Source organism: Diabrotica undecimpunctata, chromosome 2 (assembly GCF_040954645.1).
Source record: "Diabrotica undecimpunctata isolate CICGRU chromosome 2, icDiaUnde3, whole genome shotgun sequence".
Classification (NCBI taxonomy): Eukaryota; Metazoa; Arthropoda; class Insecta; order Coleoptera; family Chrysomelidae; genus Diabrotica; species Diabrotica undecimpunctata.
Window position 1 is genome coordinate 156193592 of NC_092804.1, and position 24941 is coordinate 156218532.

A 24941-nucleotide genomic window follows, 5' to 3' on the forward strand; every position below is an offset into this window, starting at 1 on the left:
AGTTTAATAATAAACACCAACAAAACGAAGTATATGAAAATAAGCACGCAACCACAAATCCTAATACCACTTGTTATAGAAAACAACGTCATCGAAGCAGTAAACGACTTTGTATACCTTGGAATGCTCCTTAACACTGAAAATAATACTACCGCAGAGATAAACCGCAATATTTAAACGGCCAACAGATGCTATTGAAAACATGTTAGGATGTTTCGAAAGAAAAGTACTAAGGCGAATCTATGGAGCAGTGAATGACAATGAAGTGTGGAGAAGACGATACAACTTCGAACTTTATAGAATATACCAAGAACCTGACATTGTAAAACATATTAAGAAAGGAAGTCTGAGGTGGAAAGGGCATGTACTGCAAATGAACAAAATAACCCAGCTATAAAAACGCTCCTTGATAGACCTATTGGTCAGAAAAGAAGAGGAAGACCCAGAGCAAGGTTCCTTGATAACATGGATGACGACATGAGAAATATGGGAATACGTGCTTGGCGAAGGAAAACGATGGATAGGGACGACTGGAGAGAAATTCTTGAAGAGGCTAGGCCCACGCATTGTTGTAAAGCCAGAATGATGATGATAATTCCTATTAAATTTTATATAATTAATCAACCTCAGATCTAACTATTTTACTCTTCATGAAAATTAAAAGGGATTCACTACCCTATAAAATAATGCATTATTAATTAAGTAGGTACATTAATTAATATTTTTGAATTTTTAGTTGCCCACACCAATAACTTGATGAAGTTAAAATGGATCGGGCATGGAGTTTCTCTTAATCCTGAGATTAAACATCAACAATATAGGATATTACCAGTGAATTTTAAAGAAAGCGATGAATACACTACAGAAAAAAACGGTATGTAGATTTTAAAATTTGTTTTAATTTAAATACAAAACTATCCATAGCAGGAGGAGCATCGAACAAATGATCTTTGCGTTTTGACCATGTCGTTTTTTAACCACTAATTTAGAGTACTATAATCAACGATTCCTTATTTATATAAAAGACTTCTATTTTAATAAATCATTGGTTATATAGTGTAATGTAAAATAATAAAAAAGGTTGATAATAAAAAGCTTCTTGTAGGTACACAATACTCAACGAAGACCACGTTGCTCAAGTCAAGGAGCTTCATTAGGGTTGGGTAAGGATATAGATGATAAAAAGTGCAAATCAAAAACAGACAGGTAAACGATAGATAATAAATAGATAACACAGTATCACAGTTTGGCAAAGAAAAACTAGAAACACGGAATACAGCTAAACTGTAAAGAAAAATGGGTGCCAATAAGTTTTAACCTGAAACTTATAAAGGAACTCAAAAATAAATAAACCAAACAAACATTTTTTGACAGAACAGAAAAGGTTATATATTCAATAAAATAGTTTAGAAGAATTATTATATGATCTTCTACAACAAAATTCAAATAATTTATATCGTCTCTAACCAAAAATAAAATAATACGTCACAATAAAAAATAATTTTTATTAAACTTTCAAACAAACATGAATTGTAAAAAAAAATAAGCAATAAGCATTGTTTATTAATACTCATAATACTGAAAATTTTTAATAAATATATATTAATAAAAATACAGATAATGACAACTATTGTCATTAATAATCTTATACTTTAAACAGATTGCAGTCTTAAAACAATTTAAATGCACTCAATACGAAAATTACTTAAATCAAAACTTTAATACATATCTCAACAAAAAAAAATATAATCAAATAAATATGTGACTGCAATATGTATTCTGTATCAATTTAGTAACATACTCAAAAATAACTAACAGCAAAAAAATGAAAAAGTTACTATTTCTGACAGCAAAAAAGCATTATCATTATAAAATATTGCTTTCACATAATAATTTGTTGACCTCTGAAGATAGGGCCATAGGCCTGAAGAAAAAAAGATGTTGGAATCCAAAGGCACAGGTAAAAAGTCGGACTAACAAAATTGTGAGTTTCTCGATCTTAAATAAACTAGAAATATATACGTCTGAATGTATATTGATACAAATAATAACTAAAATCAGATAGTGGCTTTTTATAAGTTAGGCCTAAGCTAATTCATTTTTGGGAAGAGGATGTGCACTTTGGTTCGAAATATTTGTTCCCATGAGAAAACAGTTACGCTTTTAACTAAAAACCAATAAAATTTTAAAAAGGATTATGCATGATTAATACTTAAATGAAGTAGTTTAAAAGAAAACGTATATTCCAACCCCACACATAATTTATTACTAAATCACATCAATTACTAAATATCAGCTAAATAAGCTATAACCTCAACTGAGATTAGGTTAAGATATAATTGCTACAAAAAAATTGTGTCTAGCTATTACCTTGCCATCCCTCCAAATAAAAAAAGGTCGATGTCGAAGAAATGTTATTTTAAATGAGAATGTCAAATCAGAAATTTAAATTATTATTACAAAATTGTCAGCCTATTATATTTTATATAGGATGATATCTTTCAGTGAGTAACGACATTAGAATGCTGTTTGTCAGTCGAAAATTAATAGTTTAATTTAATCTCTTGCTGGAACTCCAAATTCTCCTAAGTCATTAAGCTAAATAACAAAAGAAAGAGTCCATTTAAAATTTGTAAAAACTATTTCTGGGCCACGAACGATATTTTGTTGCTGCCAGTCGCCTCGAATCAATTATTAATTATATAAAATACATGATACATTAATAGTCTTTCCATACATTTCTTAACCACTTTCTTCCATTTATTTCTGTCCAATACTTTTTCTTTCCAATTTCCAATATTACTTTTTTTGTAAATCTTCATACACGCTGTCCCTATAGAGCTAATTAATAATTGTTTTGTAAATTCCAATTTGGTTTTTCTTGAGATACATTTGGATTTCATTAATGATCGCAATAGTCCAGAAGTTTCCTTTTGTTATTCTTGTCTGCTTAAAGTCTAGAGAACGTTGCGTTGAAGTTAGCTACAAAGAAACTTTGGTAAAACACAAATTTGCGTTTGCGGTATTGCCATGTTCTTATTATGTATATGTTTTATGCCCCAAATATGCTTTGAAACAAGTACCAACTTTGGAAATAAACAAAGCAATTCAGTCTCTAGCCAGAAACAAGTCACCCGGAGCAGACAACCTACCCGCAGAAATATTTAAATGTGGCGGTCAAACATTTGTAACCCTCCTTCAAAAACTACTAATACAGGTATGGCGAGAACGCGCGTTACCAGAAGATTGGAATACTGGAATTATATGCCCCATACACAAAAAAGGAAACGTTCTTGAATGTTCCAACTTTAGAGGGGTTTCCCTTCTTAATACAGCATATAAAATTGTGTCCCTGATACTTAACGAACGACTGGCACGGTATACTGACAATATAATAGGATCCTACCAAAGAGGCTTCTTGAAAAATAAATCTACCATTGATCACATATCATCCATCTGACAAATATTAGAAAAAACGACGGCGTACGACATAGACTGCCATTACATCTTCGTAGACTTTAAGGCAGCGTACGATACTATTGACAGGCCCCAATTATATTCGGCGATGATCGAATTAGGAATACCAAAAGGATTGGTAGAATTAATTAAAATGACAATGATGAAAGTCGAATGTAAAGTGCGCGTACAAGGGGATGTTTCAAAACCATTTAAAACCAACAAAGGACTGCGCCAGGGAGATGCGCTATCATGCACGCTATTCAACCTAGCGTTAGAAAAAGTTATGAGAGATTCGGGAATAAACTTAAAAAGTACGATATATACCCGTAGTATAAAAATAATGGCATACGCTGATGATATCGTCATAATTGGAAGAACCCAAAATGAAGCAGTGGAGGCTTGCACACGTATCAAAAATGCCGCAGAAAACATCGGACTTCTGATTAACATCCAGAAAACTAAATATATGCCGGCCATATCAAGAATTCAACAAAATAACTTAGAGGTGCAACACAAAATGATAGAAATGGTAGAAGAATTCTGCTACTTAAGATCACTGGTAGACTACAAAAATAACACATCCAACGAGATAAAAAAAAGAATATGCGTGGCCTGGGCCCTCAACTAAGAGCGAGAAGTATGTCAATAGCAACAAAGTGCAAACTTTATAAAACAATAATACGCCCAGTGCTCACATACGGATCGGAAACATGGGCATGACGACCCGAGATGAAGAGTTACTGCGAGTCTTTGAAAGAAAAGTATTGAGGACAATATATGGCGGAGTAAACGAACAGGGTCTGTGGAGAAGGCGAGATAACTTTGAACTCTATAGACTTTTTGGTGATGCAGATATTGTGAAGAGCATCAAAATAAACCGCCTAAGGTGGGTGGGCGACGTTATGCGGATGGATGAGAGTGATCCCACTAAAATAACTATGCTAAACAGGCCGGTCGGAAGAAGAAGAAGGGGGCGACCTAAACTCAGATATCTGGACGATGTACAGGAAGATCTGAGGGAGATTGGAGTGAGGGGCTGGAGAAGACAGACACTCGATAGGGAAGGATGGAAGAATGTTTTGAAGCAGGCCAAGGCTCACGAAGGGCTGTAGCGCCAACTGATGATGACAGTACATTTTTATATTATTTTATGGAATCTGGTATTTTTTAATCGCCCTTTGGAAAGTAGCGGTTAAATTTGACAATAGTGCCAAAACCCTCAAAATATACAGTGCTAGTCAAAAGTCCGTTCCCCCCTCGTATCTTTTGAACGGTTATACTTGTTTAACTATGTATTACTAAACCGAACATAGCCGTTAGACGGTGGTGTCAACTGGCAAGGAATGTCAACTATCAAAATATCATCTGTTAAAACATAAGTTTGTATTTAGGTTCCAATAAACGATTATAAATCTTATCCAATTATTAAAATATGCTAATATATGTGGATACATTAATTTTAAACAATACTTAGTGTAATAAGGGAGTGAAATAATAGTGAAATTTGGAGGGAGGTAATAAACAGACGTAGGCTTTTTAACTAGTCATAAAAAGTGACGTAATAGTGACAGATGACGTTACAGCGCCCCTGTGACAAATAGTTTTAAATAGGACCTTATGGCAAGTGATACCTCGTTTGAAAGGTATTGAAAATACCTATTCAAGCATACCAATTTTATTTAAGTTTAAGTTCATTGTGATGAATAAATTAAACAAATACTAAAATTGTAGTTTCGCATTTAATTAATAAATATTAAAACCTCCGCCTCTGGTTATTTGTCAAAAAGTTGACGTTTTTCAATTCTCTAATTATTTTTACGTAAACGTCAACTTTTTGACAATCAACCAGAGGTAAACGTTAGAATATTTATTAATTAACTGCGAAACTACACTTATTTTAATATACATATTCATACTAATTTTGTTTGGATTTAAGACGATTTTGACGAATAAATTAAATTAATACTAAAATTCTAGTTTGGCATTTAATTAATAAAAATTCTAACGTCCGCCTTTGGTTATTTGTCAAAAAAGTTTACGTTTGTCAATCCTCTAGTTGTTTTTAGTTTGCAAAAGCGTTTATAGCTCAATATTTAGTTTCTGTTTCTGCTTAGTTTAGTCAATTCAAGTTTAGTCAAGTTGTTTTTGTTAGTTGTTCTTAGTTATATTTAGTTTAATTATTGTTTAACGAGACGTTTAAATTTTTACAAAGGCAGAATGGTACATACTGTAGCCGACAAAGTAGCAACTGTGTTAATAATTGGTAAATGTAGAAATAATTTCCATGCAACGGAACGTCTTTTTAATGAGAGGTACTCCGATAGCCCTACACCGAGAGCTTATTTGAGGAAGCTTCTTCGGAAGTTTAAACAAACAGGTAGTGATCAAGATGGCAAACGATCTGGTCGACCAACAATTAGTGATGACAAAAGTAATGGTATCAATCTAAAGACAAAAAATTGTACGCCACTAAAATTTTTCAAATTAAAAATTATTTTTGAATTTTTCGTTTAATTTGTGACAAAATTCTATTTTTTTTTTCACATAAGACTCCGTTTTTATACAAAAAAAAAATAAAACATTTTATCGCGTATTTTTCATGGCTTAATACATTCTCAAGAACTATCTAATACAGTAACATTAAACCAGAACAATAATAACAGAAATTGCTACTAATAAATTTTAAATAGGCGTACAGCTACAAAAAATGTTCAAAATTACCTCCCTGAAACGTAGCACAAGTTGTAATTCTTAGCCTCATTGGTTGTCGTATTCGCGCAAATATTCCTGGTGTTTTCTTAGTTACTTATGTCAAAGTGGTTTGTTAGAAGAAAAAAGTTAGTTTGTAAGACAAATTTCAACATCCCGTATATTGGACAATGAAGCATATGGTACGTTTATATAACAAACTGGCATTATTGTTCATGCAGAATGCCGTCCTGAAGTTAGTTGCTCTTATTTACGGAAACTATATATTTTACAAATGGAAATCGTATATTTTACAAATTTACAATGGGGATAGGCATGTACGTTGGAACAAAATTTACTGTTATTTTTTATTTTATTTGAAACTAAAATATATTTGATCCCGGTAAAATAAGGTAGATTTAGGCATTAAACAGATAATAAACAACCAACAAGTAAACCAGTGCTTACCATATAAGAATATAGTGCCATTAGTCCCAAGGTTTACACTGTTATTTACCCTTGGAACAGTGTTGGTTGTACATTGAGACATGAACTAACTGTATTTAAATAAATAAAACGAATATTTAAATACCTTTTTCATTGATGGAAAAAGCCAATGAAACTATTTTTGTGTTTATATATTATTTAGAACAAATATTTTTTGGAAAGGCAATGTTGAAAGATTGAAATCGTGGTCGTATTTTAGACACATGCAACACTTTCACTATGCTTGAATGCTTCACGACGGCAATATCTTCAACATATGAGAATATATTCAGTTTTCGAAAAAAAACCTCACAGTAACTTCTTATTTTCTGCTTTCTTTTACATAAGTGGATGTAGCTTTTCCAACAACTTCAAATTTTACTACAACCCTGCTTCCAATGGTAAAATTGTGTGCAACTTTGTCTGGTGGAAAGAAATCAGGAACGTCTTCATCTTCGAAACTTGAATCAATCAGCTTACATAGGAAGAAGAACAAGAAGATACAACTAATGCTCTTTTGACAGCCTCTTTTTTCCTCGACATTGGCTTACACTTTTTAATTTTCTGCTCATTGATTTTTTGCAACTTTGGAGAGTTTGTGACTATCATACATCTTCCTGGCCTCCTTCCCCTTCCACCAGGCTTACGAGGTGGTACCTTCGGAAGGGGGCGAATAATAATATTTTCTGTGTATTATTCCAATGAACTAAAAACCGACACTTTGAACATCTATAATTCAAAAACAATGGATTTCTGACTCTCGGCATAATGATTGCAAATTTTGATCGACAAGACCAAAATCTGCATGACCTCTCTGTAAATGTTCATCCAATTTAACTGAAACCACTTTTACATATGTGTCGGGGTCCTTTGTCCTATGAATTCAGTAGATATAAAAACTTTTAATAAAATGTTGCCTTGTACAAAATATTGAATAGTACTCATAAATAGACAATTAAAAACGGCAACGTCCAAAATTACAGTATTATTATAAATGTATACTTATTATTTTTTATTTTATATTTATATTGTTTATACTTATTATTTTTAGGCAACTTTTCCAGACTAATCGTGTATTTCGCTTTTGAAAGACATATCGGTCATCACCTGATTCAGATTTACGCTCCCTCAACTTTAATAGTGGCTCTTTCCTGGTTCAGTTTCTGGTTAGATTTTGATGCTATACCTGGTAGAGTGACACTACTAGTAACGTGCCAGTTGTCTTTGGTCACTATGTTTTCAGATCTTCGCGATGAAACCCCACCAGTGGACTACATAAAGGTATAACAACAATTATTATTGGTATACTAAGCTGGACAAAAGAGACGGCCACTTTCATATTTATAATTTAAAATACTGAACTACTACGGTCGCCAGAGACGAAAATGTCGCTGAACTTCTAAAAATGATACGAACAAGCTCAATTTTGCTGAGAATAATAATTTTGGGACCACAAAATAGATGCAAAACAGTTTGCCACTCTTACCCCCAAGCTTCTTTCTAAAACCTCCCCTCGTATGGGGGAGGATGGAAAACTTCGGTTTACCATGAATCTGTACGCTGCGCTGTAGAAAAAACTGTTTGTAACACGAAATGTAGTTGAGATCATTTTGAACAATAATGTTTATTAGCACTTTTTCTGTAGAATGAATCGTTCTCACAAAAACAATGCTTGAAGCGGCCGGCGGCTTTGTATGTCAGTTATTATACGCGAGTAAAATCAATTTTTTAAATAAAATTTGTATCAACTCGACGGTAAAATCTTAATATCTTTTGATCAGAGTGTCCTTTCGACAAAAATCAAAATGCGTTTTAAAGATGGCTAGCTGAGGAAATAGTGACGAGCAATAAAGATACAAGAATATACTCTAAATCCTTAAAGCCTAGTTCGCACTATGTTAGTATTTTAGCCAAGTAGCGAGTAATTTAGTAACTAAACATGTCTGAACAACAAAAATTTAGTCGAGTTCATTAGTTGTCACGTATTATTAGGAATTTTCCAATCTTAATATCTTCAGAAGGCAATTGATAGCTCCTAGTTTATCTCTTTCGTATCCATATCTTCTTTTTTTTTTCATTAGTTACACAAATCTCCTCATAGATCCCTTTTAAAATAGCCGTTACGATTAACTTAATCAGTTTATTTAGTTTATTGCGTCGTATGCTGTTCATCTTACAAAATACAACTTACTTGTGAACTGTATTGGAACAAGTGCGAACGATTTTGGGTCAGTAGTGTGTAGTCTAGTTACTAAATTACTCGCTACTCGACTAAAATACTAGCATAGTACAAACTAGGCTTTAGCAAAAGTCAATTGGAAGATAAATTTGGTGCCAGCAGCTGCGGTAATTCCACCTCCAATAGTGTATATATTAAGTTGTTGGGGTTGAAAAGCTTGTAATCCAATCTGTGCCTCACTCTGTTGGCACCGATTGATTATACGTGGTGTCAACTGACTCGACGTGGGACGTCCTGCCAGTGGGCTTAGCTGTAGCAGCTGGCAAGGGCGGCCCAACTCAATCGTGTTTGAGGGTCGAGGTGGACCAACACGTTTTCATTTTCACTTCGGAAATCATTCTCAAAATACAAATTAAACAAATTATAATAGAAAAAAATCGAATGTCCAAATTTTTGGTTCAGATATATAGTTACGGTTTATGGAAACTTATTTAGTTTCTAATTTTAAGGCGTTGGATATATGGATGGCGGGTTGCATGATATCTGTGTTTGGAGCTGTTGCAGAGTTTGTCATAGCTAAAGTATTTTTTGGAAAATACAACGATCACAAGAAAAAGGAACAGGAGCAAAAAATACCAGATGTAAGGGTAAGTAGTCGAAGTATCCAAAAACTTAGGTGGTGTATTTGAAGATATGGTTCTTCTTTGTATATTTTTGTAATTTTGCTGGTATTTCATCGATACCAGCTACTTGGTGATCGAATGGCCTTCGGAATTCCTTAGTGTTGGTCCTGTTTCCTTTTCCAAGGTTATTGTCCTATAGAATTTTATAGAAAACGCATTCTGCATGGTCTCAACTCACTTCAATACGTTTTAGATGTTTGAACAATAATTTTTTTAACAAAACAATTAGCTAGACCACTTATATATGATATATTGTAGATGATAGAAGTATCAGCATATACGATTGTAGCGAACAAATTACACTGCATCCTATAAGTTGTGTCGTGCCCCCCTTTACTGTTGATTGATTGTTAATACTATTGATTGTCAGTAAGTATAGTAGATCTCCAAATATTATTCATTTCAAAAAGTTTGAGAAAATATTCTTTAATATCATTAAATCATCTGCATATGAGCAGATTTATCTATTTATTATAAATAGCCTGTTACTGTTGGATTATCATCATCATGAAGGCCTTTCATTCCTGATGGAATATTTGCCGCTCTTACTTAGAGCTCTCTGATGTACTTATTGCGGTGAATCACTCAGCATTCTTCTTGTGCATTGTCAAAGTTTGTTGTATGGCTTGGCTTTCGTTACAATTAATTCTTTCAATCTGTGCAAAGTTCACTTCAGTTTCTCACTTTCAGGATTTTGATATTTCTTATGACTTCGTCCTCTCATCTCTCTTTAGGTCTTTCAGTGTCTGGCTTTGATCTGGTGACATTTTTAATCAGTAGGCCATTTTTCCTTATTTCTATATGTACCAGTCATATTTTATTTCATGGTTCATTCTTCTTCCCATTTCTCCGTTTTCCATTCTTAGTGGCCCCATAATTCTTCTGAGGATTTTCATTTCGAATATTTTTAACTTTACTTCATCTCATTTTAGTTTGTTTTTAATATATTGTAATGAGTCTTCATTTATTGTATATAATATAATGGTTGTTTTTTTTTCTATTTAGGTTTCCATAGCAAGTGAATTTATGGATCCAAATTCTTCGCAATATAAAAACGATTTTTGTTACAATACAACCAAACAAAAATCCCCACATCTTTACTGGATCACTGTAAGTATTGTACCCAATTAAATTAAATCAATAATTAGGTAGTAATCGCCAATAAACGCCATACGCCGCGTATAACTTTACGCCAAATGTCTCATCTCTATGCTTGTACAGCAATTTCACACTCCGTTCAGTGTACAATAAGAGACCGCATCCATTATTTATTATATAAAGAATATGTTATTATTTATTATATAAAGCATACAGATGCAACGTATGGCGTGACTTTTCCTGGATACCACCGCCTTAAGCGTACGGCGTTTTAGACGAACTTTACTTTACTTGGAAGGTGGCAAAAATCCTAATGATTCATAAATCCGGAAAAAATAAAAAAATATATCTTTCTAACCTCCTATAAGCCTTCTGCCTATGCTCAGCAAAGTCTTCGGGTAGGTGTACGTGAAAATTCTAAAAATGTTAATAGAAAAATAAAAAATAATTCCAGAACATCAATTAGATTCCCGTAACAAACACGGAACTATAGAACAAGTGCAAAGGCTAGTTAACCAAATAAACAGAGACTTAAACGCCCAAAGATATTGTTCAGCTACGTTTCTTGACAAAACTAAAGAAGCTGCTATCCTATCAGTGAGTACTCAGTTAGTACACTAAAATATACCCTATAGCCTATATATTCGGCCTCCAGCAAGGCAGCGGCCTTGGCCCAATACTCTTGTAATAGCGGTCATTTCAAACAAAAATGCAGGAGCAACATTTGCAGGCGATACTGCTATTATGGCATCCCACACAGATCCGTCATCACCCTCAAGAAACCTCCAATCAAACCTAAATAGAATTCTGCAACAATTGTCAACTTCCTTAATTCGAAGATGCCCAATATCTTGGCATTCATTTAGACCGTCACCCAACTTGGAAAAAGCATGTATTCACCAAATGCAATCAGCTTGAATTTAAATTAAGTAACATGTATTGCCTCAATCGTTGCAAATCAAAATTGTCCATGGATAACAATAAAGTGCTGCGTGCATAGTCAATCCATCGTCGCTCCTGTCATAAGGAATTTACTACTTTTGACTAACGATTGCTCGGTAAGTAGGCATGTTTACTTTAACTTTTTTTATACTGTGGTGTAGCTTGTGAAATGTACTTTTAGTAATTAAGATTTGCTTTTCTAGGTGTTGTGAAGTTGTACATTAATTTACATATTTTGTATATTTTCTTGACACTTTTTCAACTATATATGTGTGGAAAATGTAAAATCAACTAAATTATGTGAGGAAACTGACCAACAATCCTGTTCGCTTGTTGCCTTGAAGAATGCTATTCGGGCAGTCAAAGCTGGGGACATTGGCTATTTAAAAGCTAGTAAAGTTTTTGGTATTCCGAAAGCAACGTTTGGTATTCCGAAAAGATAACAAGAATGTCTCCGAAAAGGGTTTAGGTTTCTACAAAACGGTTTTTACCAAGGAACCGGAAGAAGAATTGTATAATTATCACAGACACGTGAAGAAGCGTTTATACGGAATAACTTTGCTTGATTTTCATCACCTAACTTTCCAGTTAGCCGAAAAAAATAAAATAGACTCATCATCATCATTCAATCTTCGCTTATCCACTGCTGAACATAGATCTTCCTCATAATTTTCCATCTACTTCGATCTTGTGCCTCTTGCATCCAATTCATATGGCAACGTTTTAGATCGTCAGTCCAACGTGTTGATGGACGACCTCTGCTTCGGTAGGCATCATCTCTTGGTCTCCATTCCAGTATCCGCTTTGTCCATCTATTATCTGTCATTCAAGCCACGTGACCTGCCCAGTTCCATTTCAGTGTTGCTACTCTCTCTACTGCATCAGCCACTTCTGTTCTTTGTCGTAGCTGGCGATTTGGGATCTTGTCTCGTAGTGAAACGCCCAACATAGCACGCTCCATAGACTATCCATACAACAAAACAAAGAAGCTTTCAGTTTTAAATTGGGTGTACGGATTTCTAAAATGATACCCAACGCTTTTGTAAACCCGAATCAACATCTGCTTCAAGGGCTGAAACTTATAGTTGTTATGTTAATAAATTTTTGATTTGTATAAAGCTTCCTTGGATTCTAAACATATCAATCTAACGCGTGTTTTTAACTGTGACAAAACAGGTCTAGGTACAGTCTCCAAATGTAATAGTAAAATCTTGGCACATAAAGGACAGAAACAAGTGGGACGGCTGACTTCTGCTGATAGAAGTGGAATAACAACAGCCGTTGTTTGCATGTCATCATCAAGATTCTTTATACCGCCGATGTTAATCTTTGCAAGAAAGAGCAGAAAACTGAACTCTTTTTAATATGGTTTCAACATTTTGTTCAACAATCGAAACCAAGTGAAGATGATCTGATCTTATTAATTTTTGGTTGACATAAGTAAATTATAAAAAACATATAAGTAATTTATTTGGCTAGCGAGAAACATGTACATTGTTGGTGAGGCTATCTTATAAGCTGTAACATCTTTGACTACTATTAACGCTTTTTAAAAATGTGGGATAGTTCCTTACGATCCCAATATATTAACATTCCTAGATTTTGTATCATCTGTTACGAGTCAAAGAGATTTGGAGAATAATAGTCTACCACTGCCAAGTCAAGATGAAGCAATTACTTTAACTTCAACTATAGAGCTTCTTACCAGTAACGATTTTTAGTTGACAGTTTCCCCTGCAGACAATATAGCAACTTCATTAGGAGCAAACAACCCTAAAGACATTGGTCTTCTGCCAAAGAGAAGTAAATTAATGGAACCAAAGATGAAATCTAAAAAAAGGCAAAACAGCTGTACTGACATCTAGTCCGTATAAGCTAGAATAAGAACTTGAAATAAACACGAAGGAGGCAAAAGAAACAATGAAAAAGCTAAGATAAAAATAAATGATGATAAACACGAGGATAGTGAAAGAAGTAACAAAAAAATAAAAGTTTGTCCTTCCAAAGATGGCAAAGGAAAGAAAAAAAAATGTAACCATCAAGTACATAATAAAAGCAATGATGAAGATGCAGAATGTTTCTACTGTAACGAGTGGTTCTCCTCATCAGCCGATGAATAAGGATGGGTAGGTTGCTCGGTCTGTCTGAAATACGCTCATGAAGCATGTGCGAGAATAGATACAGAAGATGATGAAGAATTTCAGTGTGAATTTTGTATTTCTAAAAAGTATAACATGTATCTATTTTTACCAATGTTCTCTTAACGGTTTTCTTAAGTTTTTTAATAGCAAATTACTTTTTCCTTAATTTTATTTGCGAAGCATAGCCATTAGGTAATGAAATGGTTTGATTTTCCTCCCACCCTATGGGGCAATGTGAACTATTGACGTATTAGTCAGTTGTCATTTTTTTGGTGTAAATACATTAAATAAATTCAGTTTTAGTTGCAACTAAATAACCGTTAAATGTTTAATGAACGTTTCTAATTAATTAAATAAAAAACATTACTTCTGATTTAACTATATGTGCATATCTTCCTTAGATGGTTCACAATGCCCCATCCTCCCCTAATTATGATTTATTTGAAACAAAATATTTTATAAAAATATTAATTAATGTTTAGTTTTAATAAAATACTGATTTTTTTTTATTTTAGGGCGAGGGAAAAGAGAAAGTTTTATGGAGAGAGCTGGATCGCACTTCACGATATTTTTTCCCTCTTGTTTTCTTTGTTTTTGCTACTATTTATTGGACCATGATGATTTATGGAAGAGAACATTTTAGAAGGCTACAAGATTTTATTTAACGAAACTTTGTTGAGTCTTTGATAAATACTATTTCAATAAATTAATTGTATATACAAAGTAGCATGTGTTTGTTTTATTGTATTAGACTATTGGACGAATTTCAGAATCCGCCACTCTGGATAGATATCTTGGCGATCTGAATCGCTAGTTATACAATGTAACTTCCGTAAGTGCGTGTATACATATATACATTCGAATTTATCGAAAAGAACCCTGAAACATATTAAACTTATTTATTAGGGTGGCGACTTCTTCTTCTTCCTTCTTTTATGTAGGCTTTAAAGCCTGTTTCCTCTTCAATATTAGCCTCCTAAATTATCGCACCATCTTTTTCTTGGTCTGCCAATACTCCTTCGTGCATTTGGTGACTTATCTCGTGCTATTCGTACTATCCTATCCTCTACCATTCTACTAATGTGTTCGTTCCACTTCTATTTCCGTTTTGTCACCCATCCATTTATGTCTTCTATATTGCATGCCCGTCTTATGATTTCGCTTCTCTCCTTATCCAACAGACTTTTCCCTGATATTCGTCGGAGTATTTTCATCTCCGTTGTTTCTAGTAGTCGTCTCGTTTTAGATGTGTCAGGCAGCGGCGGCTCGTGGCCTAAAAAAGTGGTGAAGATGAGGAAAGCTTGCCGGAGCCAAAAGGTGTTTTAATACCTACTTCGCGCCCAAATCTCATAAAAAATTCGTTAAAAAAAAAGTTTAGAGTTTATGGCCCTAATAACTTGAAAACAGTTTTTTAGGGCACTTATACTAGATACGAATCGTTCTGCTTGCCTGGGGTATTTTAGCTCTGAACCTCGACATTTCATTGAGGGTTTTTTGGCGATTAAAACACCACGCCTGCTAAGACAGGGTGGTGAGTTTCGATTCAGCCGCCCACTTTAAGTCAGATGCTGATTGCAGCCGACCACTCTGGATCAGACGCAGATGTTTAAAATACTGGTTGGTCGACAATGTAAAAGAACATCCCTTTTATCTTCATTTTTCCAATGCCTAAATGGAGTCTCTAATATATTACACACCAAGTCATTAATTTAACCACCATTTAATATAGTCTTCTGCAGGTCATCATGCAGGGTAGAGTCGATGGCAAAAAGGGAATAGGTAGAAAGAGGAAATCATGGCTGCGAAATATTTGAGACTGGACAAACATGACTGTAGACGATTTACTCCACGTTGCAAAAGACAGAGAAATTTTTAGAAATATGGTCGCCAACCTCCGTTAATGGAAACGGCATAGGAAGAAGAAGAAGAAGAAGAAGTCATTAATTGGATTCATGTCTCTCTAAAATTATTATTGTCCAAACGAAATCCACGAGAACACTTTATATCCGAAATCCGAAACAAAACAACGGAGAAATGTATTAATAAAGTGCACTAAACAAATAAAATTAATACTGTGACTAAACTAAACTAATAAATACTATACACTATACTATATAAAAATATCTATCTAATGGACTAAATTTCAAAATATTGTCGCTTAGAGAAATTTCCGAAAAATAGGAATACCAAATACACATCCAACAGTGGGTGAAGACGAATAATATATTTTTAAGCGGAACTGCACGCACCAGTTTTCTCAGCTATCACTAAGGATAGGCTGACGTCACGTTGCCATGGCAACCGTGAACGCTGATGCAGATGGATTTGGCATTTCAAAAATTATATTCACCTCTTCCTGAATCCTATTATACACGGCTGGTGATACAGGTCAGGACTTGACCGTCAAGTACGTGTACGTACCGCTAATAAAGCTAGTGTTCTTTTTTAATTTTTAGATTAATTAAAAGAGAATAAATAATTGATTTCAGAATTTAGATATAATAATGTTGTTTTCATTTTTTATTTATTTGTCTCAATTTAATTATATTTTTTTGGTGAACCTCACCTTCACCTACTTCACCTGGCCGGCCGCCGCTGGTGTCAGGTCTTGTCTCCGCTGTGTATGTTAATATAGGTCTAATTGCTGCTTTATAGATTTACTACGACTTTTTCACAAAAATTATATACCTAGCTTTGCCAGTTCAAAGTATACAAGCACATACAAGGAAGAATCAAGTAAGCCATTGCATTACAATCTTGCTCTTTTTATTGCGCCGTCTCCTTTCGAAAGTAGGCGATCCAAATGACAATTGTAGTTTTGAAAACTGTTGCACGAAAGATTTCTGCGGATGACCGATTATACCAGCTACTCAGATATTTCAGCCAAGAGTTTTTCATCAATTTGTAGAATGAATTAGCTTCTTCCAATTTTTATTGCATTAAACAATATTTAACAAAAGCAATATATCGTTTAATACAAAGGCACCTGGATACTTCTAGCGCACAATTAACTATGAGAAAATTAAATATATACTGACTATATACGCATCCTTTCTTCGCTACTGAGACGCTTCTTGGTAAAAGCCACAGCGACATGGCTCATTTCATTTTTAGTTTCTGTAAAGGTGGTTATACACATGTAATGGAAAAGAAGCAGAAGTTAATCAAGATTTTAGTTCCTTATTTGTACCACTAGGTAGCGGTCATGTCAGCGCTATTACTGCTTCTAAAATATGAACGAGCGTGGTAACAAATGCAACTTAAGATATTTTCATATGTAGATGCCGCGTGGTCGTAGAATAGAATTCAATTTTTGCGTTTTTTAAAGTTTTTTGAAGAAAATAAAATATTATTTTAACTAACTGAATCTTTTTAGAAAAAACATTGATTCAAATTTTTAATTTAAATATGTACAAATCTACAAATAATATAATTAAAACTCTCTTCTTATAAACTATAAATAAAATTAATTAAAAGTCAATCACCGTGAGAGAAAGCTAAAAAATTAAATATTAATAAAATTGTTGTAAATAATTATCCAAAAACCTCGACGCCTATGGTCTTTCTTGCGTCCTTCCGCTCGACACCGTAACTGTCTATACTTTAAAAATTTATATACTATATATAATTTATATATATATATATATATATATATATATATATATATATATATATATATATATATATATATATATATATATATATATATATATATATTTCCAGTAATTTTACTGCGCATCAATTGGGCGTGGCGATCGTAAGATTTTCAAAGTCATTCCTACTTTTGACAATCTGTATAGGTACCGTTTAATAAAGAAAAAATATATCAATCTGTATATTTATTTATCTTTAGTATGCAGATAAACTTCATCCCTATCATATCTACAAAACCTTGTATTTACAAAAGACCTATGAAAACATCTCTGACTTTTAATTCACAAAATCCAGAATCAGGGTATCTGGGCCCCAGATACCCTGATTTTTGGAACACTTCCTTCTTGTATCTAGATCTTATCTATTGTTCTGAAGCTATTTTCTTGTGGCATTTTAAAGTAATCAGTATTTTAATGGGAATAAGCCACACTTGAAGGTTAAAATAAGGTTATTGACGTTTGACATTAATCCATCTTGTAAATACAATACATTTTGGAGACGGCTATCGCCGTATTCCCGTTCTCCTCCGCCAATCCTCCCGGTCCAAGGCATGCTTCTCCTCCAAACCTCTCAATTCCATCGCTCTTCTAATTATTTCATTCCATAAACGTCGAGGTCTACCTCTTTTTCTTCTTCCAGGGGGCTTCCATTTGTGAAATTTTTGGGGCCAACGTTCGTCAGGCATTCTCAATAGATGTCCAAACCATTTTGAACCTCTTCTTTCTATTCTGTCAATGACCGTTTCTGTAGCATTCATGTTATTTCTTATAGATTCGTTGGTCTTCCTTTCCGCCTTGATGTTCTAGCACTTCTTCTCAAATAATCCATTTCAACTGCCAACAATCATCTCTTCTATTATTTTTTCTACTGCTAACACATGCAGAGGAACACAACCCGTGATCATCCACAAGGCCGCCGCAGATACAGTCCTGTAGGCGCATGCTACTCGCAACAGACTCGTTCTGTCTACTTTTTCATAAGCCTAATATTAGGTATTCATATCTAAATATAATGAAAAATATTAATTATTGTGTATTTATACAATCATACAATAATGATTGTGTTCTACATATTTAAAGTGGTAATTTAATTATTCAATCAGCGTTTTGGATTTTTTGTATTATGTGTGAAAGATAAGTTACATTTCCCTACTATTCTTTATATACTGTTTACTTTATATGCCCTGGGAGGGGGGTTTTAACCCCCGAACCCCCCTCCCCCCTGGGTGCGCCTAAGATCTGGGGAAAGAATAAAAACAAGCATACATCATAGAACGATTTATTCGAAGTATAAAAATCAACACCTTTTGTACATATCTACACAGCAGCATAAAAAATATTTGGCAGTGACCTTATTAGTCATTGAGTGAGTTTCTACATTTTTAGTTACACACAAACACATATCTATAAAAAATGTGCGTTATATTACACAATAATAAGGCACCTAAAATATTCTAATCGATTTTGAAAAATATGGCAACATTTCTTTACACAAATAAAAAATTAATTGTGAATATTTGTAAATCATTTTGTACATAAAGGAATTGCAGAGAATAATATATATTTTTTAATTTCTTTTTTTGTACAATATTAATGGCAGCTGGTTTTAATTAATTAAAGTATATATTCAAAAAAATGACAAAACTTAATTTTCCCTTGATATAGTAGATAGTAAAAATATTCAAACTTTAAGTTTTTCAAAAATATTCATTATTTAAAAACTTTCTAAGCAAACGTTTGGCATCCAACAGCTAAAAAAATTTTGAAAAAATGTATTAGATAAGTTTACTGGTCAAGATTCGTTTATTTTTCTTATTTTAAAAGAAGCACAAGTTTTACAATATTTTCTGTACAGATATTATACAGTCGCAAATTTATATTTAGAAATTTTACGAGAAAACGGAAATCAATATTTTTACTTTTGTTCTGAATCCAGCTACCTTAATGTAAACATTTATTATTGTATATAAAAGATAAACACAGGGTATATAACAAAATACAAACTTTTAATTTATATGTCTAACAAATTAGCAACTATAAAATCTTTGACATTTTGATAGGACAAAATGTCATCCTTCAGGTTTTTGAGTTTTCTTAAATAAGTCTTGTGGATTTTACTTTTCGGGGCTTTGTATCTTAAACCCAAAATCGCTTTGTCTAAAATGTAGTGAAGCCATAAAAGATTGGAGAACGGCTCAAAGTCCTTCCAGTTGTTTCTGAAAAAGAGAGAACATTATAAAATCGTTGTTTACAAATTATTAAACAAATCTTGTTTTTAAGGAGTTTTATGGAAAAAAAAACAATATACTCAATGAACGCACTCTGCTCTTAACAATGAAAAATACTCTACTCTCAATTATTCATACTAGGCATTTTAGCAATAATTTTTTTAAGGACACCCGTCCCAAGACGATCACCGATGTGGCACCTCTCTTTACCAGACACATACGACCATCAATAGATTTTTGGAAATATAGCTTTCTTATCGCGGGCCACGGACTGAATGCACACACAACGTACACTAGTAAACTCAGTCCCATGCGTGGTTCTTAATAAAATAAAATATAATAAAATTAAAATTAGAAGTAAAATAAATTAAAATAAAATCAATTAAATTAAAATAAAAATAAGTTAAAATAAAACAAATTACTTTAAAATAAAATACAATAAAGTTAAAAGAAAGAAAAGAAAATAAACTAAAATTAAATAAATTAAATTAAAAACCATCGCTCCGTGCTTAGATGATAATAAAGGCTATGTTTCCCCTCCACGGTCATTCCCTGATTGCCACATCCAGTTTTATTTTAAGTTAACTTTCATTTTGAAAAATATTTTCTTCCAGACCAATGTCTGATCAATTGGTAAAAGTGCTAAGGGAGTATATTATATATGAGGCGTTGAGAACCATAACGGACCATCCCACAAAATTGTGAAATTTTAGATAAGTTTGGTTTTAAACCCAACATTTACTTTCCTCCTATTCCAGAGTGGACCATATGAATTTCCTCTACTCTACAACAGATGGCAGCATGTATTAGGATGGTCCATTTTGTTTAAGACAACAATACTTGCGAGTTAGACTGGATTAGAGTTATCCAAACTTAGAAAAAAGGTCAGACAACTCTTCAATAGGGCAAAATCTACAGGTAGTTGGGACTCCTACAGAAATGCCCTTACTGAGTACAACAAAGGACTAAGAAAATCAAAAAGAAACTCGTGGAGAAAAATGTGCGAAGGGATAACAGAATTAGCCCCTGCACAACGGCTCCAAAAGGTTCTCTCAAAAGACCACACAAATGAAATTGGACTGATCAAAAAGCCGAATGGTGATTATACTGAGAGTCTAACGGAAACTATTAGAGAACTGTTAATGACCCATTTTCCTGGCTCTCAACAAATACAAGAAGATGAACCGCAAAGTGTGCAGCTGGCAGAGACTCCAAGGGGCCTCAACAGATCCAGCAGGCAACTAGCGGAAAAAATCTTTACACAAAATAAAATCGAATGGGCCGTTAAAAGCTTTAAACCTTTTAAATCCCCTAGTAAGTACGGAATATTTCCTGCTTTACTTCAAAAAGGCTTCATGCAAATACAGCCGCAACTACAGCGGCTTTTCATAGCAAGCCTGGTGTTAGGTCACATTCCAAAAACTTGGAGGGACGCAAAGGTGGTATTTATAACAAAGGCGGGGAAACGTCCTACAGACGAAGCGAAGTCTTATCGTCCTATATGCCTGACCTCCTTTCTCCTAAAAACAATGGAGAAACTAGTAGATTACTACATAAGAAGCGAAACATTAGCGAGGAAACCACTTCACAAACATCAGTTTGCCTACCAGACTGGCAAATCCACTATAAATGCTCTGAATTCGCTAGTCGAAAGAATTGAAAAGACAATAGTGGCAAAAGAAATAGCTCTTTGCGCTTTCATTGACATAGAGGGAGCATTCGATAATACCTCTTTTGAATCCATAAAAAGAGCACTAGTAAAGAGGAGCATTGAAGTCTCACTAATACAATGGATTCAGTCAATGCTAAAAACGAGAATCATCACTGATAGTATTGGAGGAGAATCTGTGAATGTGACAGCGGTAAAGGGGTGCCCTCAAGGGGGAGTATTATCGCCTCTGCTGTGGTCTTTGGTTGTGGATGACCTTCTCACTAAGTTGCATGATTCTGGTTTTATAACCCAAGGTTACGCAGATGACCTAGTTGTTACAATTAGAGGCAAGCATGACCAGACTATATCTAGTCTCATGCAAACTGCTCTTAACGAAATTAAAAGTTGGTGCTCGAAAGAGGGCTTAAATGTCAACCCCAGTAAAACGACTTTGATACCTTTCACAAGGCGACGTAAATACAATTTACAGGCTCCAACTATGAATGGCATCACATTAGACTATTCCAAGGAAGTAAAATATCTGGGGGTAACCCTAGATCAAAAACTCACCTGGAATAGTCATATTGAAAAAATTTTATCCAGAGCTTTGGTGGCAAGTTGGACCTGCCGCAAGACGTTTGGAAAAACTTGGGGCCTACAACCGAAAATGACTCTCTGGTCATATAAAACAATAATTAGGCCCATGGTCACATACGCATCATTCGTATGGTGGCCAAAAACACAACAAACAACAGCTAACGCCAAGCTTCAAAAAGTGCAGCGGCTAGCTTGTCTGGGAATCACAGGGGCAATGTCAACATGTCCCACTGCAGCTCTAGAGGCGATGCTGAACCTTCCTCCCTTGCAGTTCTGCATAAGGAGGGAGGCAGTAACTACCGCCTTAAAACTGCGACAGACACAAATAATGAAACCTGGAGATCTAGTTGGCCACCTGAAAATCTTAGAAGAAATTCCATTGGATTCTAAGGACATGCTGACAGATGTTATGCCAGTCAAATTCGACTTTGAAACACCCTTTGAAGTGGTCATAAAAAACCACCAAATGGGTGAAGAAATTGAACCAAAAGTGGAAGAAGGTTCACTCGTATGGTATACGGATGAATCTAAGATAGATGAAAGGGCAGGAGTGGGAGTTACTGGGCCCAATTTCAGGCTATCTAAATCTCTTGGAAACGCCCCAACTATCATCCAGGCAGAAATACATGCTATAGACATAAGTGCCCAAGAATGTCTCAACCGAGACACCCGTAGGGCAAGAGTCCTTATTTTATCAGACAGCCAAGCCGCCTTAAAGGCTCTAAAGTCATTTACATGTGAGTCGAAGTTGGTTTGGGACTGTAAACAATCTCTCAAGAAGCTGGCGGAACGCAACAATGTAACTGTGATGTGGGTGCCAGGTCACAAGGGAATTGCAGGAAATGAGGAAGCTGACAGCCTCGCAAAAGAAGGAGCTAATACCCCATTCCAGGGTCCGGAACCCTTCTGTGGACTATCGAAAAGCCACATCAGAGAGGAACTCCGTACCTGGGAACTCAATCAACTAAGATCATATTGGTCTAACACACCAGGACAAAGGCAAGCAAAAAGGCTCATAAAAGTGTCGCCTACTGCAACAAACCGCCTTCTCGAAATGAGTAAAAAAGATATCAAAATGGTCACTGGCCTTCTCACTGGTCACTGCCCTCTGAGATATCATCTCAAGAAGATGGGCAAATCAGATAGTGAGAACTGTCGTTTCTGTCACAATGAAAAAGAAACGGCAGAACATATACTATGCAACTGCGTAGCACTGTTCTGCAAATGACTAAAATTCCTAGGAGAGGTCAGTTTGGCGTCCTCTGACATAGGAAACAAGTCACCTAGGAAGCTAATCAACTTCATCAGAAGTATTGGCATTCTAGAGTTTAACTAGATTAAGGTATGCACAAAAGATCTCTATAGGTCGAGGTGCGGTGGATTATATGGCATGGTCCGCTTTGGTTTCTGGGAATACCAGTTTAACCTTTAAATTGTCAGTGACTTATTAACACATGATAATACTATCTGCTGATATTAAAAGTGTTTTTTACACAGTACAACCTAAAAAAAGTGTGTAAAATGGCTTCTACGTCTAAACTGAATATTTCTTATTAACATGAAATTGAATGTATGTATTATTTCTTGTTTTTTAGTGAAGTAAAGTTTTGAAAATAACGGTCAGTAAAACACGTGGTTTTAATACTGTTACGATTTTTTCTGTAGGTGCAATCGCTAGTTTCAATAAATATGCTTTCAAATAAATTTATTTAAAAACTTTGTTCGCACATTTGCCTCAAAGTTCTATATAATTTTTAGAAGCTAAATCTGACAGTGAACCCTTACAGTACCAAGATAATGGTAGTTCGGACGAATATGTGCCTTCAGAGTTGGAGTCTGCAAGTGATACTGAAATAGATTCCCAACATTTAAGTCAAGAACAGCTTAAAGACAAGCCAAAATCAAAGAAACGCATACGCTGCGAGAATAACTGGAAGAAAAACAAACGTAAGTTTTTACGGGCGAGTGGAAAAAAGTACACAAGCACTAAAGGTAAGATTGTGTCGGCCATAATACATACTCCAGTAAATTCATGCTGCAAACTAAATTGCCATGAGTTGTTGAACACCGAAAGTCAAGAGCAGATCAATAAAAAGTTTTATGGTCTTGCCAGTACCGACTTGCAAAGTGCATTTATTTTTTCGCAAGTAAAAGTAGTAGGAGTTGCACGTCACTATTCAAATAAAAAAGTTTTGAGAAAATACAAGAATTTCACACGACATTACTATTTACCTAACAATGAAGGCAACAACAGCAAAATATGCAAAATATTATTTAAGCAAGTACTGAACGTCAGCGATGGTAAACTTGACCGAACGTTGAAGAAAAAACAGAATCTAATTCCACCAACAGACCAACGTGGAAGACATCCGCCAGCTAATAAAACCCCACCCGAAACTGTTAAAGCAGTTTGTGATTTTATTGAAAAAATACCATCATAATTTCTCACTATGCACGACACAAAACAGAAAGAAAATATTTATCTCCTGATTTAAACATTCCTATTCTTTTTAATGAATACAAGAAATCAACAAAGGATCCTGTTTCGGAGTTCATATTTCGAAACATTTTTTGAATTTAGTTTGATTTACACTTTCATGTTCCGATTGTTGATTCTTGTAGAAAATGCGATTTATTAGAAAGGCAAATACAAACCAACGAAAACAACTTGCAAAGAAAAAAAGAACTAAAAATTGAAAGAGAACTTCGCCTGAGAAAAGCAGAACAGCTAAAAGAATCAATGGTACAAGATTTTAAACTTACAACAGATAAGGTCGACACCACTGTTTTTGCCTTTGATTTGATGAAGACACTGCCCACCCCAGTGTTATCGACAGGAATAACATTATAAAAGGCAATTGTGGACGTATTGTCTGGGCGTCCACAATCTACAGTCTGGAGAAGTTAAGATGTATGTATGGAATGAATCCGTTGCGTCTAGAGGAGCTCAGGAAGTCGGCTCCTGTCTTATCTATTATATTAAAAAGTATGTTAGAAGCAAGAAAGTAATCATGTATTCCGATAGCTGGGTGGTCAAAATAGATATATTAAAATTGCTTTACTCTGTACTCATATCGTGCAATCGGATGACTTTCTTCTTCTTCTTCTTCAAGTGCCCTGTCCGTTGCGAACGTTG

General features: G+C 34.4%; 2 protein-coding genes across 2 annotated transcripts in view; one reads left to right on the forward strand and one right to left on the reverse strand.

Annotated features, from left to right (window-relative positions):
- LOC140435121 (glycine receptor subunit alphaZ1-like) overlaps nucleotides 1-14392 on the forward strand; it is a 34554-nt gene extending 20162 nt beyond the window's left edge. The window contains exons 6-10 of the mRNA XM_072523841.1: nucleotides 737-874; nucleotides 7685-7914; nucleotides 9322-9459; nucleotides 10501-10605; nucleotides 14192-14392. Of these exons, the coding sequence (XP_072379942.1) occupies nucleotides 737-874; nucleotides 7685-7914; nucleotides 9322-9459; nucleotides 10501-10605; nucleotides 14192-14341 (761 nt within the window). The 3' untranslated portion in view covers nucleotides 14342-14392. The remainder of the gene's footprint in view (nucleotides 1-736; nucleotides 875-7684; nucleotides 7915-9321; nucleotides 9460-10500; nucleotides 10606-14191) is intronic.
- A 4202-nt stretch (nucleotides 14393-18594) lies between these two features.
- Nucleotides 18595-24941, reverse strand: part of Haspin (haspin) — a 68807-nt gene continuing 62460 nt past the window's right edge. The window contains exon 7 of the mRNA XM_072523821.1: nucleotides 18595-19545. Coding sequence (XP_072379922.1) covers nucleotides 19341-19545 — 205 coding nt within the window. The 3' untranslated portion in view covers nucleotides 18595-19340. The remainder of the gene's footprint in view (nucleotides 19546-24941) is intronic.